Source organism: Tachypleus tridentatus, chromosome 12 (genome assembly GCF_004210375.1).
Source record: "Tachypleus tridentatus isolate NWPU-2018 chromosome 12, ASM421037v1, whole genome shotgun sequence".
Lineage (NCBI taxonomy): Eukaryota > Metazoa > Arthropoda > Merostomata > Xiphosura > Limulidae > Tachypleus > Tachypleus tridentatus.
In genome coordinates, this window is record NC_134836.1 from 37,476,534 (window position 1) to 37,495,825 (window position 19,292).

General features: G+C 32.9%; 1 protein-coding gene across 3 annotated transcripts in view; it reads right to left on the bottom strand.

Moving 5' to 3' along the window:
- Window positions 1–19,292, bottom strand: part of LOC143235864 (organic cation transporter protein-like) — an 86,308-nt gene that overhangs the window by 16,006 nt on the left and 51,010 nt on the right. For all 3 annotated transcript variants that reach the window (XM_076474107.1, XM_076474108.1, XM_076474106.1), the window contains exons 2-5: window positions 18,025–18,443; window positions 15,652–15,755; window positions 14,090–14,244; window positions 7,988–8,156 (exon numbers count right to left, since the gene is read on the bottom strand). In XM_076474107.1, coding sequence (XP_076330222.1) covers window positions 7,988–8,156; window positions 14,090–14,244; window positions 15,652–15,755; window positions 18,025–18,426 — 830 coding nt within the window. In that variant the 5' untranslated portion in view covers window positions 18,427–18,443. The remainder of the gene's footprint in view (window positions 1–7,987; window positions 8,157–14,089; window positions 14,245–15,651; window positions 15,756–18,024; window positions 18,444–19,292) is intronic.

Sequence of the window (19,292 nt, forward strand, 5' to 3'; positions counted from 1 at the left end):
CTTTAAGTGCTTTGTTGTGTGATTTGTGATTCTTGAAATATCTTGTATGGTGAAATAAATTTGGTTGGTGCACTAGTTAGTTTATAGAGTGATGCAGTTAGTTTGTTTCTGTGTTCTGCTTTTAAATAGTATTTGTGTGATATTTTTGTTAGTCTATTTCTTAGTGTTGGTACGTTACTGATTTGATGTATATAATTTACTGGAGTGAATGACGGTAGACTGAATGCAGATCTTAGTATTTTAGTTTGTTGAACTTGGATTTTCTGGAGTGTGTTATTTGACATATTATATGTGACTTGACATCGATACTCTATTAGTGGACGGATGTAAGCCTTGTATATTTGGATAATGGTTTTTGGTGAGCATTTTGAGTGTTTGCTGATTAGAGTCATTAAGTGTGAAATACGTTTTCTAATTGATGAGTGTACGTTGTTGACATGTTTTTTCCATGTTAGTTTTGTGTCGAAAGTGATGCCAAGGAATGTGATGTTTTGCTCATGTTAATGGGCGTATTTACAAGTGATAATTTTATTTTTTCTAGATTTTTTCTTTGTTTTTTTAGTTTCCTGTAGAAGGTGATTGCTTGTGTTTTGGTTGGATTTAAAACTACTCTCTACTTGTTACTCCAGATCGAGACGTTGTTCAGTGATTCTTGCACGCGAGACATGGCTATTACTGCGTTTCTGGAGGTGCTCCAGATAGCGATGTCGTCTGCGTATTGTGAATTATGCGTGTATGTTAAATTGGGGAAAGGTATGTTGCTGACGAAAATAATATATAGTAGTGGAGAAAGGACTGATCCTTGGGGCACTCCTGCAGTTACATTGAATGATTTAGAAATAGTTTTATTAACTTTCACTTGTGCTGTTATATCTGTCAGGAAGTTTGATATCCATTTAATTATGGTAGGATTTATTCATTGCCTATGTAGGTGTTGTTGGTCTGTTATAGTGTCCTGGTGGATTGTGGAGAGCGTGTTATGATTGGTTGGGTTATCACTGTTTGTGATTGGAGGAGAGATTTCCTGTATATTCAACCAATGACAGCTACAGGTTATTCACCTCTAATCCGGAATCTCTGTTTAGTGAAGGTTTAATAGTGCTAATATAAAATAATTATTTGATTTTTCTTGTCTTTCAAAATTTGTCTGTTTCGATTACTTAATTTTATCCCAGTTTATTCTGTGTCCACTTTGACGTGGCCTGTTCTACAATCGCTGAATTTTGTGTTTTTATAGTTTTTATGTTTTTTTATTCTTGTCGCGAGTTTTCTTTCCATTTCTCCAATGCACGTATCGTTCCAGGAACACGAAATTTCACAGATGATGTTTTTGAGATTCTCTTTGGTAGGTCGCTGTTTGTTTTTTAACAAAATGGATCTTAAGGTATTGTAGGATTTCCGGCGGACTTTTATGTTGAATTTTTTAGCTATGCGTTTGAGTTTTTCACTGAAATGTTGTAGGTATGGTAGGTAAATGGTGGTTGTGGTGGTAACTTTCTGGTCTCTTTTTTTTTTTTCGTGGTCTTCTTCAAGGAGTTTTTGATGAAGGAAGAGGTCTAACCATTCTGTTTAAAACCCTCTATGATCTTTTACAAGAACTACTAAGATGAAAAGGTCCTCGACAATACCAGCAGACACCTCCTAAGACTGTATACAGAAGAACAGAGATGGAAGAAGCAGCATCTAATAAACACTACTGGAATTCATACAAGAGCGAACAACGTTTCGACCTTCTTCGGTCATCGTCAGGTTCACAAAGAAAGAGGTAACTTCTCACAAAACCATCAACATAATTTCACAAAACAGAAAACTAAAAAACAACCTTACAAAAAGAGACATTAATTCCATTAAAAACCTAAAACAAGACAAAAACATAAAAATTCTAAAAGCAGATAAAGGTAACGCTATAGTCATAATGGACACGAATGAATACATCCTATCAGACACGAACAAATTTAAACCAATACACACAAATCCAATAAAGACACACGAGACGCAACTGAACAAATTACTACTACAAATGAAAAAAGCCAACACAATTTCACAAACACTTTATTCCTACCTACGTAAAACCGACTCACGCACACCGCAAATATACCGCATCCCCAAACCTCATAAACCAGATTGTCCATTACGACCAATAATGTCCACATATGAATCGTTTAATTACAATCTTGGTAAATACATAGCATGGGCATTCTCCAAATGTGTAACATCAGCCAGCTCATTCATCAAAGACTCTTTTAATTTCAAGTCTAATCTTAATCAACTTAATCATAAAGCCTTAATGGCCAGTTTCGATGTTATATCCCTCTTTATAGAAATTCCAACCACTGAAGCCTGCAAGATAGCCTTAGAACTCTATATCCGAGACCCTAACCCAACTATAGAAATTCCCAGTAACCAGTTAGCAACCCTGATATAATTCACCACGATAAAGACAAACTTCATGTTCAACAACCAAAACTATATACAAACAAATGGCCTAAGCATGGGCAACCCAGTATCACCAGTTCTAGCCAATATTTTTATGACACAAATTGAAACAAAAGCAATTAACACAACATTACATCCACCACTATACTGGTACAGATATGTAGATGACACGGTTGCGGGATTCAAATCTACAGAACACATACTTAATTTTTTCAATCACATTAACTCTATACATCCCAACATTAACTTCACATGTGAACAGGAAGAAAGCAATCAAATATCATTTCTTAACCTCAAAATTACAAGAACCGACACACAATTCAAAACAGAAATCCACCGAAAAATCACCCATACTGGACTATACATTCCTTGGGACTCAGCACATGAAACAAAACAAAAACTCAACATACTAAGAAACCAAATAAACACAGCCATAAAACTATGCTCACCAGATAAAATTAACGATGAATTAGACAAAATAAAACAATACTTCATCAACATCAATAAGTTTCCTCCACAAACCGTAGAAAACATAATACACACACACACCTAGACAGAAAGCAAAATCAACCAACAAAAGTAAATATATCTCACGAATCAAAAAATCACGAAACCATATACTGCTGTATACCATATATTCCTGACATCAGCAAACAAATAACCAACATTTAGCAAAAATTAGTAACAAAATATGACATTCCAGTTAATACCAAATTTATTCAAAAACCAGGCACAAAACTGAGGTCTATACTATGTAAAAACTACACTGACAAACACCACACCAACATTATTTACAAAATACAATGTGATAACTGCCACGACTTCTATATTGGAGAAACAAGTAGAAAAATGGAAACCAGATTCAAAGAGCATAACAAGTCACCTTCACACGTCAAATAAACACAACATAACCATAGAAAACACTCAAATACTAAATAAAGAAACAAACATAAACAAACGCAAAATTAAAGAAGCCTTACTTATACAACTTAAACCCAAAATAAACCAATATAAAGGAACGCCTTTATACCTATATTAATATAATAAAATAAATAAATTATATATTCAAACATCTAATACCGCCCTCTACATTCCGACACTCCGTTACACAACCCCTTTCAAACATGTGGTCAGCTTCCGGTCAGCTATCTCTTTCTTTGTGAACTTGACGATGACCGAAGAAGGTCGAAACGTTGTTCGCTCTTCTATGTAAAATATTTTCTCAACCCAAACGAGCCGTTTTTGCATATAAATTTCTCAACAATTGGGTTTATCGACATCACTGACTACTGGAATACAATATACTGAGCTTTAACAACTTTTCTTCACAAAAATTAGAGCACTAGATATTCCCAACCTCTACATCAAACGCTATACAGCCAACCTGGAAAATATCAAAAGAAACAAATTCAAAAATTCAACAGACTGAGCAAGACGGATAATCGTACGTTTATAAACATAGTTTACAATTACAGTTCGCGAGTATTAAGTGCTACAGAAAATAAAATCCTTAACCTAGGTTTACACTTCGCCATCCAACCTAATACAGTTCCAGCTGTTAACATAGCTGCAACTTTGGAATCTGCTGCACAAAGCCTCCAGATCCCTGTGGTTGAACAATTCCGACATCAAACTTACACCATCCTCTGAAAGGCCGAGAAACCAAAATCTAACATCTTTAAAGACGAATGAAGCGCACTGAACCGTCTAAAACGAGACAACAACATGTAGATTCTACCAGCAGACAAAGGAAACAGTATATTCATTGTAGACGTCAACAATTATGACACGAAGATCAAACAGTTACTAACAAACACAATATAAAAAGATCATCATTGATCCTACAAAAAAGACAGAGAGACTCATCAGTTGAACGCTGAACAAACTACAAACTAAAGAAACAAGGCTTAATCAACGAAAAACTAGCCAAAGACTTAAGATCTAAGGAACATTTTTCTTTTCAGTTCTACGGACTACCTAAGGTACACAAACCTAATATTCCTCTAAGGCCCTTTTGTCAATGCTCAAAACTCTCCTTGCCATCAACTGGATACTTTCATAATACCTACCTTATCTCCACTACGAGAAAATACGGAATATCACATTCAAAACTCGACAGATTTCATAGGACAACTCAAAAAGCTACACATAAAATTCCAGGATATTATGGTCAATTTTGACATAACAGACCTATTTACAAATGTTCCAGCCTCAGATACCCTTCACATTACCAGACAACGACTGCTTAATGGCAACTCTATACCACATAGAACATATGAAAATAGACGCAATAATGGAACTAACAACCATTTGCCTACAATCAACCTATTTCCAATACAACGAGGAATTCAACAAACAAACAGATGGTCTAGCCATGGGATTATCACTCTCTACAACCCTAGCAAACATTTTCATGGAAGACTTTAAAGAAATAGCCCTTTCATTCACACCTACAAAACCACGTTTCTACAATCGTTATGTCAACGACACCTTCGTTATTTGGCTCCACGGTCATGAAAACTTACCAGCTTTCTTAGAACATCTCAATTTCGTAGACAAAAGAATCCACTTCACTATGGAAACAGAGGAACAAAACTGTCTATCGTTTCTTGACATACACATCAGCTAACAAGCAACACAAATAACCACAACTGTATACAGAAAACACACCCACACGGACAGATACCTATACATCCAGTCCTATCATCCAACCTCGATAAAACATGGCATAATCCAATGCCTAAAAAAAAGAGCTGAAAACATTTGCGAGAAGGTATCCTTCGAAGCAGAACGCCAAAAGATCGTAGAGAGTCTTAAACAGAATGGTTACACCTTCTCCTTCATCAAAACCTCTTAGAAGAAGACCACGACAAAAAGAAGAGATCAGAAAGTCATCACCAGTACCACCATTTACCCACCATACCTACAATATTTCAGTGAAAAACTCAAACGCATAGCCAAAAAATTCAACATAGAAGTCTAATGGAAATCCTAAAATACCTTGAGGTCCATTATGATAAAAAACAAACAATGACCAACCAAAGAGAATCTCAAAAACACCATCTATGAATTTTCATGTTCCTGCAACGATACGTGCATTGGAGAAATGGGAAGAAAACTCGCGACAAGAATAAAAGAACATAAAGACTCATGAAAACACAAAATTCAGCCATTGTATAGCAGGCCACGACAAACTGGACACTGAATAAACTGGGATAAAACTAAAATAATCGACCCAGACAAATGTTGGAAGACAAGAAAAATAAAAGAATCATTTTATATTAACACTATTAAACCTTCACTAAACAGAGTTTGTTTGTTTGTTTGTTTGTTTTGGAATTTCGCAACCTGTATCTGCTAGCCGTCAATTGGTTGAAGAGGGAAGGCAGCTATACACCAACCGCCAACTTCTACTCTTTTACCAACGAATAGTGGGATTGACCGCCCCACGGCTGGGAGGGCGAGCATGTTTAGCGCGACGCTAATCGCACGCCTTACGCGCTTGGCTAGAGAAGAGGTGAGTAACGATGGTTGAATCTAAGGAAATCCAATCAGAAAAGGTGATAATCAAGCCAATCATAACACGCTTTCCACAATCCACCAGGACATTATAAAAGACCGACAACACCTACACACACACTGACCTGAAGACAAAAGCGGGAGACTTTCAAAACGTCGTCCGACAGGCAGTTGCCGTCCATTTTACAAAGTTTCATCATGAATACTCTGCCTGAACAATCTATCAAAGAACAACAATTGACACTCAAACTGGGATGCATAATTTGAAAGAAGACCTGCAGTCAGCTTTGGAGATTGATCCCAAAATAATCTATGCTAATATGAAAGTAAGAGCATATATTCATAAGTTAGCAAGTTTTTATCATTTTACACGCAGCGAGATGAGAATATTAGGCCCATACTTTATCACCACAGATAATGTTATAACAATAGGATATAGTATCTTTAGCGTCCTTAAGTAACCGCTTTACTCGTGTATAATAATAAGTTTCCATGTCCACATTAGAAGTTTCTATCACTAATAATCAGAAAATTATTTCATTTATTAGTGGCTTCCACTCTTTATTGCATTTTAGGTCAGTGTATGGATTTAGGACTAGCTTTAATCTTCAAGCTGGAAAACCTCATTAAATATTACTAGGTTTACGGCCGAACATATCGTTAACAGCGATTGTTGTTGTTTATTGCAAAGTTACAAACTTTATGAAATCCCAGAGCTAATCGGAATAAATGTGCTGTGAAACAAAAGAAACAAACTTTATGAAATCTTCGTTGTGCTGTGAAACAAAAGAAAAGCTTGTTTGTTTTTGAGTTTCACGCAAAGTTACACGAGGGTTATCTGCGCTAGCCATCCCTAACTTAGCAGTGTAAGACCAGAGGAAAGGCAGCTAGTCATCACCACCCACCGCTATCTCTTAGGTCACTCTTTTACCAATGAATAGTGGGATTGACTGTTACATTATAATGCCTCCATAGATGAAAGGGTGAGTATGTTTTGATGTGACGGGGTATTCGAACCCGCGACCCTCGGATTACGAGTCGAGTGCCTTCACAACTTGGCCATGCAGGGCTGAAATGAAAGAAAGATTATTATGGTTAATTTTATTACACCTGTAAGTGCATTTTATGATATAAAACATTCGAACTTCTAGTAAACTTATATTATTTTTGCTTGTAAGGATGAAAGCGTAACTCATTATATATATGTATATGTGTGTGTGTGTTTGTATTTGACTAAGGCGATAATTGTTATTTTTGTGAGTCATAGTACATAGAATCGCACGCTCGTTGTTATAACTACAACTGTTCTTATAGTCGAGCACGTGAAAATGAATTACAGTAAGTTTTTTTTTCTCTCTTTCCTTTGCTTGTTAGTAAGCAAAGTAAATAATTATGTCAGCGTTGTGAGAAAATAATGTAGAAGAAAAAATAAACGACAGTGGCAAAAGAGTAGCTTTATTTATAGGATGTCGCTTCATATGTGTTTTTCCAAGTTTTATAAAATTTAAACCTAAGCATCAACAAGGTGTAACCATGAGGAGGAACAACATGCGCTGCCATTTTGAGATCAAGTGACATCATGAAACAAATTGCATTTGACGTACCTTGAATCAATGATTTTACTAGAGCAAGGCCATGCTAAGGAGAAATATCAAATACGTTTATTATAATACCATTACTATTCATTATCATTTTGTCCAAAAAAATAAGAGATAATGACGATGATTCGTCATCCTGTAGCTCAGTGGTAATTCTGAAGATTTTTGTTTAAAAGTGAACAAAAAAACACTTTGTAAATTATTATTGTGACTCATAGATTATCCTGTATGGATGACATTGTTGCAACTGATGTGTATCATGATATTAGGTCTTCAGATGACGTGTGGTACATTATTACAAAATCTTACGGAAAATAGACAGTCAAAAGTTGTGATTGTCAAAATGTATTTGAAGTAAATACAAATAATAAAAAAGTTTAAAGAAAGAACGTATTATTGAGTAAACTTACTACTATTTTAGAACTTGGACATACCAGTATGTCACGAAATATAAAACAACCAACAGAGATATAGTCAGCTGGAGATAAAACCAGTCACGTAGTAACCAGGCCAACCCAGGAAGTGTGATGAACCCTGCAGCCCAGCCGATCTCACGTGCTACTCCTAAAACAGGTCGCCACTCAGGTCCAACTACTTCCAACACTGTTGACAAGAAATCAGTTCACTTGACAAATGTTGTTGGTGAGATAAAATAAAAGTATAGGAGATGTATATAAAGATAATAGTTTAGTTCAGTGCATGTTTCAAATTTAAATAATATATCAAAAGCATTAATATTTTGAATCATTTAATAATAAAGTATTGAAAGAAGAAATCACATAGAAAAGATATATACATTCGAAAATCAGTAGAAAAGCGACCATGCTGACAGCGCATAAACACACACACGCAAATTTTCTCAACAAGGGTTTCCGAGGTCATGAGATAATGAGAGAGAAAACTTTATGTATTTCAAAAGTTTTCTAAAAAAAGAAAACGATTTTGGTATTATGATTTTATTGTATTAATTGACAGAATCTTTTTTTAATTACTGTGAAATGTAGACAGATGTTGAACAAATAATAAGAATCATAGATGAATTATTTTAAATGATTATTCTTAAACCTGGTAAAACTTTAAAGGAGGAATCTTTGATATTGATAGTAAAACAGCTTGTATGTGTGCTTTTCTTATAGCAAAGCTACATCAGGGTATCTGCTGAGTCCACCGAGGGGAACCGACCGCTTATTTTAGCGTTGTAAATCCGTAGACTTACTAGCGGGGAACAAAACAGGTTGTATTATCTCTAACTACACAGGATGGGTTAAATGGACGTCAATAACAAATTAAGCCTTTTTTTTTTCTATGAACAAGGGCTATGTAATAAAGTATCTTTTGAAACAAAAACATTATACTCGGCTATTATTATAAAATATACATCATTGAAACATATTTCAAGTTCAATTAATGTTATATTTTATAGTTAAATCTAAATGAGATGTGTGCATTTGATTTGTTTTTACAAGGAGGTAACTTTAAAAGTTAATTTACACATCAAGATGTATTACTTATAAGTGTTTCAATAATTTCTCAAGTTTTCATTTTCGTTGTCAGAGTTATTGATTATTTTAATTATTACCAGGAAGTGTATTAAGATGAGCTATAGCTCTGATTTAATTTTTATTTATGTTTCAGATATTTTCTGTTCGATATAATTCATCTATCTTAGCTGGAAGCAGTAATTTAATACTTAGAGTAAAAGCATGTTTTTCAGACTATCTTTTTTTTTTAAGAAGGTGGGAAAATAAATACGTAGGATGAACATTTTTGATGAATGTTCGAATGTGAATATTATTGAAGAGTGAACAGTGTTCTAGAAATGATAGAATATTATGTAATTCTATGTACTTAAAATATTATTCACAAAAACGTAATGTCGAAATATTCATTTCTTTATTATTTTCACTTTCTTAGTAATTTTGCTCTCCTGCTTTGTAAATATTACGACAAAAACGGCTGGTACTTTATTACAGCTTGAGGCTCATTTAGCACTAGAATTATTAATGGGGTTCGTAAGGATCCTGCATTTCTGAAACATAGTTTACTAAACAACATTACTACTAATGTTTCCTGTGTATTTTGAATGATTTTATCTACGTCTTTAGTCAGTTCTATTCATTGGGTTATAATAGGTAAAAATATAAAAATATTTAATATTAGCAACATGTAGACCCCACAAGTGATAACGATAAGAAACGTGAAAATCTGAGGGTCCATTTGAACGATTTATTTCTAAAAAAAAAACATAAGAGTATTTCCTAATTATAAGATTGGACACATATTTTATCTTAGATACGGAGAGTATTTCTTCAAATCCACTAAAGTTGTCTTTTATGATAAGATTGAGCAATACTGTACAATATTTTGGGACATCCATTCAAAGGTAATTTTATTTTGATGTTCATCTGAAATCGACACAATTTTCGTATCTTCTAGAACATATATAGACGGATAGTACGAAATTACATCTCAGCTTGAAAGCATGATTTAATCTTTAATTAGTTTTTTAAATCATGCAATAGGAATAACAAGAAATAATTGGGTATTGAGTATTAGAATTAGAGTTTCAGAATTCGAATACATTAATTTATTTATATTATTCATTTCCAATTTATCCTTTTTTTGCAGGTTTGTTTGGGGGGAGAAGGAAAATATTACTGTCCACAAACTTCACGAGTTCACAACTACAGCATACGTTGCTTTTTCAGTTAGTGTCTTTCTGAATATTTTTCAATTTAAGTATATATTTCCTTTTCTTACAACATTGGATATGCTTAAGTATGATAGCTGGTATGTCAGGTAAAAATAGACTTGAAATATGCTTTTAGGGCAATCATTTGTTTATCTGTATATTGGGTTTGTACTAAAAAGTGTGAACTATCAACGGGAAGGAACTTCAGTAAATGAGGATTGCTGTTGAATCTGGATTTTGGTCTGTGACTTGGTATTCAATATCTTGATCTTGTTGTTATGGGAACTTGTTTGCGCATCATTAGATGATGAATAGTTTTGGTCTGTTTGTTGGTGTCTGGTTTTGGAAGAAAGGGAAGTGGTATATATTGTAAGTTTCGTGAACTTGGTTAGAAGTGAAGAGTTGGGATCTTTAAGAAGATTTTCAGAAATTATTGTCTGAATGGAAATGATACCTATATAGTCATCATTCCATATAACACTATTATAAGGAGTTATCACTTGTATGGTGATATTGACTTTCAGTTATCAGGGCGAACAATTCCTTCTTTAGTCTAGAAATGCTCTCTATTTTTTCCTTATTATAGATAATAGTTTTCTTATTCATCATCCGATCAATAAAGGATTTATAGATTTGTTTTCCTTAAAAGTAACAAAAAAACTGTTAATAATGTCTCGAGGAGATCATAGAAAATCTTGTTCAGTCTGTTAATGGAGGCACGCGTTGACATGAGAAAATAGAGTCCAGAGAAACGTAATGAATTTGACGATGAAGGTATGGAGTTGATGGTGAACACAGAGAAACATATCGAGTCTGGCGACCGAAGGTATGCAGTCAAAGAAGAGTGCGAATAATCTTATTTAGTCTGTCGGAAGGAGATATACAGTTGGAGAAGAGCGAGAAGAAACTTACTGAGTCTTAAGAAGAAAAGTAAACAGTTGAAGGTGAAGTGTACTATGATATATTTGCATGGTAGTAACAATACGTTATTTATTTTACCGATTATAATATGTAGGATATTTTCCTTAGTAGTAACAATAGGTTATTTATTTTACCGATTATAATGCGTAGGATATTTTCCTCAGTACTAACAATAGATTATTATTTTACCAATAACAATATGTAGGATAGTTTCCTTCGTAGTAACAATAGGCTATTTCTGTAGTGATAATACACGCGTAAGATTGTTGTTGTATTAAGAGTGATATGTAGGTATTTACATAATGGGCATACGCAGGCTATTTTCGGAGACTTTTATAGTTTTTCACAAACGTACAAATCGCACACCTAAAGACTTTTTTCAGAGAATGGGGATAAACAAAGACCGAACATTTCTATTTTTTATCACATTTGGCACTGTATTTAAAGACATAAGCATTTAATCAACTAAATGAGTTAATTATTACTTTTCACAAAGCAGGCTACGTAATCATCAGGAATTTAATAACAATAAACAAGGAATGGAGCTCTATATAATATTGTTCTTTATATAGTTTTTATGTCCTTAATGAGCACCCTTGGCAACTAAGTATAAATAGTATAAACCAACACATTTTCTTGAAAAAGTACCCATGACAATTAAAACTATTCGTTTGTTAGCAAATTTGTATATATTAATATTTTATTCATTTCTTAATAAAAAAGAGAGATGTTGAAGCAGCGCGAGAATAAATAAAAATGTATTGAGATCTATCAAATACCACGTGATTGTAAAACGTCAGTAGACTTTTCTAAAGCAAAATATGTGTGTCTAGAGTTTTTTGTCGTTACATATACAGCCGTTTTGTAAACAAACTGCTGAACTTTATAATTACTTGCTGTTCCGGGTTATTTTAAATGCGTTGTATTGGTTTTAATACATCATAAGGAAAATTGTGATGAAAAAAGCATTGTGACAGAGATTGGAATAAGAAAATACATCTTTACTGCTAAATACAATACTTCGTGTAGTGCCTGCAAAAAAAAAAATAAAACCAGTAACGCGAGCCCCCTTTTGTTCTTTAGGCTACCATTCTATTGAAGAATAACCAAAAGAAACATAATGACCACGTTACATTAAAAAGTGGATAAGTTGTATTTTTTTATCATGTTTTGTTCTTTCATTCAAGGGTTATTTCCCTCTATGATCAAGCGTACAGTAACATAATTTTGCTTTTTATCTTGTTTTTAATCACAAATGTTTGGTTCTGGTTTTGTTTGTTTTGAATTTCGCGGAAAGCTACATGAGGGCTATTTGCGATAGCCGTCCCTAATTTATCAGTGTAAGACTAGAGAGAAGGCAGCTGGTCATCACAACCCATCGCTAACTCTTGAGTTACTCTTTTACCAACGAATACTGGAATTGACCGTAACTTTATTACGTCCCCAGGGCTGCAAATGTTTGGTTGTATGAAGTCAAGATATTTATCATAAGGATCTGCAAAATATTAACGGTGACATAATGTCACTGGAAAATATCAACAACACAGCCATCGATGTGAAACTACACTTATATTAAAAGGTCTTCTATCGTTATTTTCTAACAGTCTTTCAGTTGCAACTGAAAACATTATGAAGTGACGACGTACAACATTGATATAAATCGACTTTAAAGTACCAATGACATGCAACGCTAAAATAAGGGGTTCGATTCCCCTTGTTGGATTCAGCAGATAGCCCGATGTGTCTTTTTTTTGTATAAAAACATGCACACACATCAATGACGTGACCATGCACTACACTGTTATAAGTCAAGATTTTGAAAGGGCAATGATATTATGACGTATACCATCGATATAAGTAAAGTTTAAAAAACAACAACTAATCTATTTGATAGCAACATTGTAAAATATAGTAGCCTTAATAATTACATTATATGTTAATCTGAATAGGATCGGGTTTTCTCTTCAATGCCACCCGCTAGTACAGTGGTATGTCTACGGATTTACAACGCTAAAATCATGGGATCGATTCCCATCGGTTGTCTCAGCAGATAGCCCGATGTGCCTTTGCTATAAGAAAACACACATTCTCTTCAATTTCAACTGATCATAGTTACATGCCTAACTTAAATAGATCGGGCTAACTGTACGTTTATTTGTAGAACTCACATTGAGTAGACAGTAAACTGTATGGATATTAAATATCACCTGCGTTTGTGGTCTCGTGTGAAACTGCAGTGGTACGTCTTAGCTGTATAGTTAGAAGCCAAGATTTTGCGAGTTATTTCGTGTGATCGATTATTATATTGTTTACTAAGAACTTATCTGTAAGCACATACGCACGTGTGTGTTCATATATATTGTCATTTTTTCTTTATTATTCTATACTATAACTTTATTATTCTATACTACTACTTTATTATTCTATAATGCAACTTTATTATTCTATAATACTACCTTATTATTCTATACTACAACTCAGAGTATTCTTTTGATTATTTTGTCAGAGGTCATTAAAACTTGATTCTTTATTTAAACTGTGATTGTGTGTGTATGTGTGTGTGTGTGTGTGTATGAAGTCTACTTTTAAAGCTTTTAAAGCATGCTATTATTGCTTCTCCTTTGTATAGTTATTGGAACAAATCAAAACTTTTCAAACGAAGTTTTGATTCGTTCCAAACTGAGATTAACATAGTTAAGTACCTAGGAAACAAAATTACAACAACAACAAACACTATTAGTAAATTTCAAATGTGTACAGTTAGATACTTTAAATACTTTTAACTTTCGATTACGTCACTGTCGTAGTACAATTTCAGTTTAAAAAATATTGTTGAAGAAAAAAGTAGTTGGAGGCGAGGAATTTATTACGGGCTTCAAATAAACTTTCGTGAGACATTAGAGATAAAAGCACCTATACTTACGGAGGACAAATCCTGTTACAAACATTCCACACCGCCCTACGGCTGTTAGAAAGCGGGTTACTGTAAACAGCCAGAAGTAAGGAGCAAAAGCGCAAACGATCCCAGAGATTAAAAGGATCACCAAACCGAGAAGCATGATTGGTCGTCTTCCAAAGCTAAAAGAAAACATAGGTTTCTAGAACATTCTATACGTTGTTTAAATATTCTCTGTGATGTGATGTAAGGTGAAACTGAGTTTGTTGCTTGTTTAATATTTCTTAGGCCACAGAACTCATTTGAAGATATTGATTGTACAGATGTTAATGGACTATACGAAATTTAATTACTACTTAGCCTCTGAATACAAATTATTATTTATTTTTTTATGTTTCCAGCCCATTCAGTTTATCCTAGTGATATATGAAAGCTATCTTCAAATTAATAATATCATTCATCATCAGTACATTTCGCATAAATAATAGTTGTGTGTGATGAATGTTGAAATTAAATGCAACTGGGGAGTTTCAATAGGCTGTATTTAGATTATACATATTTTTAGAAATTGTTGTCCTTATTAAAATGTAAAAAAAGTTGCATGTTAGATGTAATGTATAATCGACTAAATATACCTACACTTTGAAGTTATAGATTAGAGAAGAGTTAGGTAATCAATACCACCTATTCCCAACTTTTATGTTAACATTCTTACCAATAAATAGTGGAGACAACACACACATTGTCAAAACCACAGGGCTACAATAGCGAGCACTTTCGGCGAAGGGTTTCAATCCTGCGGCTTGCAAAATGCGAGTTAAGCGCCCCAACCACCGCATCAAACCAGGTCGAATGTTAGGAAAAAAAACATTACCTTTTATTTAGTTTGTATTTAAACCTATTTATTCAATCCTTAACTGTAATTCATCATAATGAAATAGTAAATAATTTATACATTTCAAGAATAAACATATACAACGTTATTAGGAATTATTTAAACAAATAGTTCAAATCCACACATATAAAGGTTGCAGTTAAAAACAGAAGAAATATATTTATTTACCTTTAGTAAGCGCGTAGCCTTTTCAAATTAAAATACAACTTGATCCAATACTTTGCAGAACATATTTATAAGTTTATTTAATATTTATATTAAAGCCTATACGCAGAACTATAACTATTTTTTAATGTAAAAGATAAAGTATCAAAATTACTGAATTTCTAAGAGTGTTTATAAAAACAGTTCTACTAGTCGTAGTTATAGGTTTACAGGTTATGTAATTAAAACTTAAAATCCAGAATCAGAAAACACACTGAATTGAGATCGATGAATCTGTCTAATATAAAACAACATGCATAACTAGATGTGCAGCACCATCAACTTAGAATTGCTTTACAATTATTGTAAAACTGATGATGAATTACGATATAAGTTTAAAGAATCTTTTAATAAATAGGCTTAAACAGAAAATAAATTAAATGAGCATTGATACAAAAATAATCAGCTCATGAATAAATTTTATGATGTGTAAAACATAAAATGACATTAAAGATAGAATATAAAAGTAATAACAAGTGTTGAACCTCACCTATCTGAAAGTTGCCCCAAAAGTAGACATCCAGTGAGATAGCCAGCCATGTAAACGGATTGACTCATGGATTTCAACCAGGATCGCCCACAGACTAGATTCCACTTGAGAAAATACATAATAACAATATGAATAAACTTATTGTGAATCCGTTATTCTAAAACTCTAAACAGGGAATATTTTTCTTCCCTTTTCAGTGGAGTTTCAGATCGTTGCTTAATTTCTAGAAAATTTTTTATGGAGAAAAACTACATGATTCTGGTTTTCGTAACTCAAAACGTCATCCAAAAACAACTTTAATTAGTTGTCACTTATAAGAGCCAGAAAAAAAATTACCGTGTGTTCCGAAATAAATTTATACTTCCAACTGATCTAAAGAGCTCATTAGCTTTGAAAAAAAATTATTCGTAACACTTGAAAAAATATAATTCAAATAATGTTTGTATGAGACGAATGTAACACATAGGAACTTTCATTTTTTTATCACATTTACAAATTGCTGAGACCACTTGTGGAGAGTTTGTTCAAGGTTGTCGAAGATTAGTTCTACATAGTGAGATCACATGTGGGTAGTCTGTTGAAGATTAGTCTTATAACGTGAAACCAGGCGTGAATACTCTGTTCATGGTCACAAAGATTGCGGGTTTAGAAAATTACACCAGATTTGACTTTTGGTTAAATAAATCGTTGTAAGAAGTATTAAGAGATTCGATATTTGATGATCAAAGATAAGTTTTGAATTAAATCTTGTTTTTATATTAATTCGAAAATTCCATAAATTGGTACTTAAATTAATCGCATCCTAATTCCATGAGTTGTCCTCGTTATATTAAAATTATTTCTAATATGAAAACCAGAAAGACAAGTGACAAGCACAGCAAATATGAAAAAATGTGTGACAGTATTTATGAAAACTACATTTTGACATTGTTTTCAAATATAGTATAATGCCACAAAAAATTATGGATTTTGAAAATGAGATGCAACATTCTTTTCTGATGAAATTATTTATACATTCAGATCATAAAGATGTGTTTATATCGGGTTTTTAGCATTTTCAAGGCGGAGTAATCACTTCTATTTAACGACTTTGAAAAGTAAAGTTATATGGATCAGTCTGGGGTACTAGGCCCACCAAAAAATTATTACCATATAATGGTATCCGAGCGGTAATAAGTCAAGTACGGCATCTTTTGACAGATAAGAATCCACCAACAAAAAATTCAAGAGCGAAAGCTGTCCACGTACTGCTGGCAACAACAAGCAATAGAAACAAGAAGCATTTTCCTCTGGAATCGAGGTTAGCCTGATAAGAACTCAACAAAATGTTGCAGTCACACTTTCCGCTCAACAGTTGAAAGGGTTAAGTAAGCAGAGAGGTTTTGCAATGAAACCATGCTTTAAGATGCACAATAGTTACAAATAGTATGAGTAGACATGGTGACATTGGCTGTAATGACATGGTGATGTTCGTTCATAGTTTTGATATAACTTAAAAACTGTGTTGGTAGATACCTGTCGTCTTACCAAACATAAATTTCTAACATTCGTGTCTAAGTAGATTAAAGTTTGCAGAAATGTACTTTGGAATGCAAAATAAAATATTTTAACCTATTAAACTCGAAATTTTAAGTACAAAATAATCTTTAATGAACTGTTATTTCTTATAATTCGTTGCTGTTTTTAACACTTTACATTACACTACAAAACCATATACGACTGAACAAATTACTGATATAATCTTATAAAAGGTTGTTCTAAATAGAATTACTTGTTCGAAGATGATATTTCATATAATTTTTATTTACTAAAATCACGTTTTGCTGGTTTTTTGTCTTATTTAAACATGGAAACCACTTCTATGTAAACAAAACTTCTTATTTTACTTTTGAAATATTCAGATTACAAAGGAATGTTGCTGTATTGGAGAACAGGAAAATACATGCTTCAAGAAATCTATATGATTAAACGTAAATCCTTTATAAATAATGCAAAGAACTTATAAGCATGTGCTTGAAAGATTACCATTTTATAAATTATGTAAAAGTTTTCCCATAACTACGAAATAGTTCTCTGTATAATGTGATATCACTATACCAAGAACAACAAATCTGAAAAAAAAGAAAAACGTAAATAATGACACACACATATATATGTTTCTTGTTAAATAAAATATTTCCCATATAGATATTTATATCAGATCTATCATCAATATATATCAACGTATATATCCTAATCCCTTCGGTAATATCTTTACTTCAACAACTTTAAGTTAAGATTTCACTGATGCAATATGAAGGTTTTCGTAGATTGATTACATAAAAACTAACTGTTACTTAATTTTGCAAATGATAGATTTGGTTAATACATTACTTTTTCTATGACTGTAGAATAGTAGAACGAGTGATCATATTGCCATGTTTTACACGGAACGGTTTGATTCCGATCGACTGTTAGAGACGATAGGTTACTATTTATTTTGTACATTTCGCATGAACTATAGCTTTTTCCATCCATGTCTTCTTCTTTTGGTATGGCAAAATCTTTCCAGGAGTCTATGGTGTAGTTTAGTAGAGAATCCGGAGGAGAACACCAGTGGCTAATGTCTGGAGCTAAAAATGTTATCGACAAATTATGCCAAGCAGATGGAAACCCAAAAAATATAATGATAAGAAATATAGCTCGTTGCCAGGGACCATATCCTCCAATAATGTCCGAAACATCCTTGATTGATTGTGGTTCCTCATGAACCTGCTCTTCACTTATTGACTTCATTAATCAACTCTAGTATCCTGAAAAACAAAACATTTATTATGAGAATTGTGTTTTAACTGTGAAAATATATATAATGTATATCTTTAGTGAAAATAATTACATTTTAATGAAATAAATAGTAAAATAAGTGAAATCATAAGGAAGGACTGCGTTAAAAACATCAAATCCTAATTTAATAATTTGTTTTTTAAGTCAAAAGCAAGCCGAAACATAAACAAATTAAACAAAAAAACGCTGCATATACTGAAGAGATCCCAGGGTACAAGTTATAATGTTGGATTATAAAATGTATTCTAGGTTTTGGAGGTGATTGCGGATGTAAGACCCGCATAACGGTGGGAATACATGTACACATTTATATATAAACACTTAGAAACATAATGTATTTTACACTAAACTGCCTAACGTACATTACCGTTTTGTACACGAACTGTTATTCTAAAAAAATGAAATATCTACTTTATAATCACAACATTTTCCCTTTTTCCTTTAATCTCAGATTCAGGTACAAAAGGATATTTATTCAGTGAAGTGTTACTGGTTGTGAGGAGGATACTGCTGCTTTACGAAATGATGTAGTTAATTTGATGAGTCGGGCAAATGACTTTTAATTATAATAAATGCAAGGCAATGCATGTGACGTATCATAATTTCAGTTATAAGTACAAAAGTTTAATTAGTGTAACCCTAACAGTGTTTTAGAAGAAAAACCTTTGAGACCGTCCATACAATGTGCTATTGTTAATGCTAAGGTAAATAGGAATTTAAGTTTTATTTACAAATACAGTAAAAATCAGTTGACGGCTCCAAGGTTTTAAAAATGAACAATAACTCTACATAGTTTGCTGGAATATGTTCAACCATCT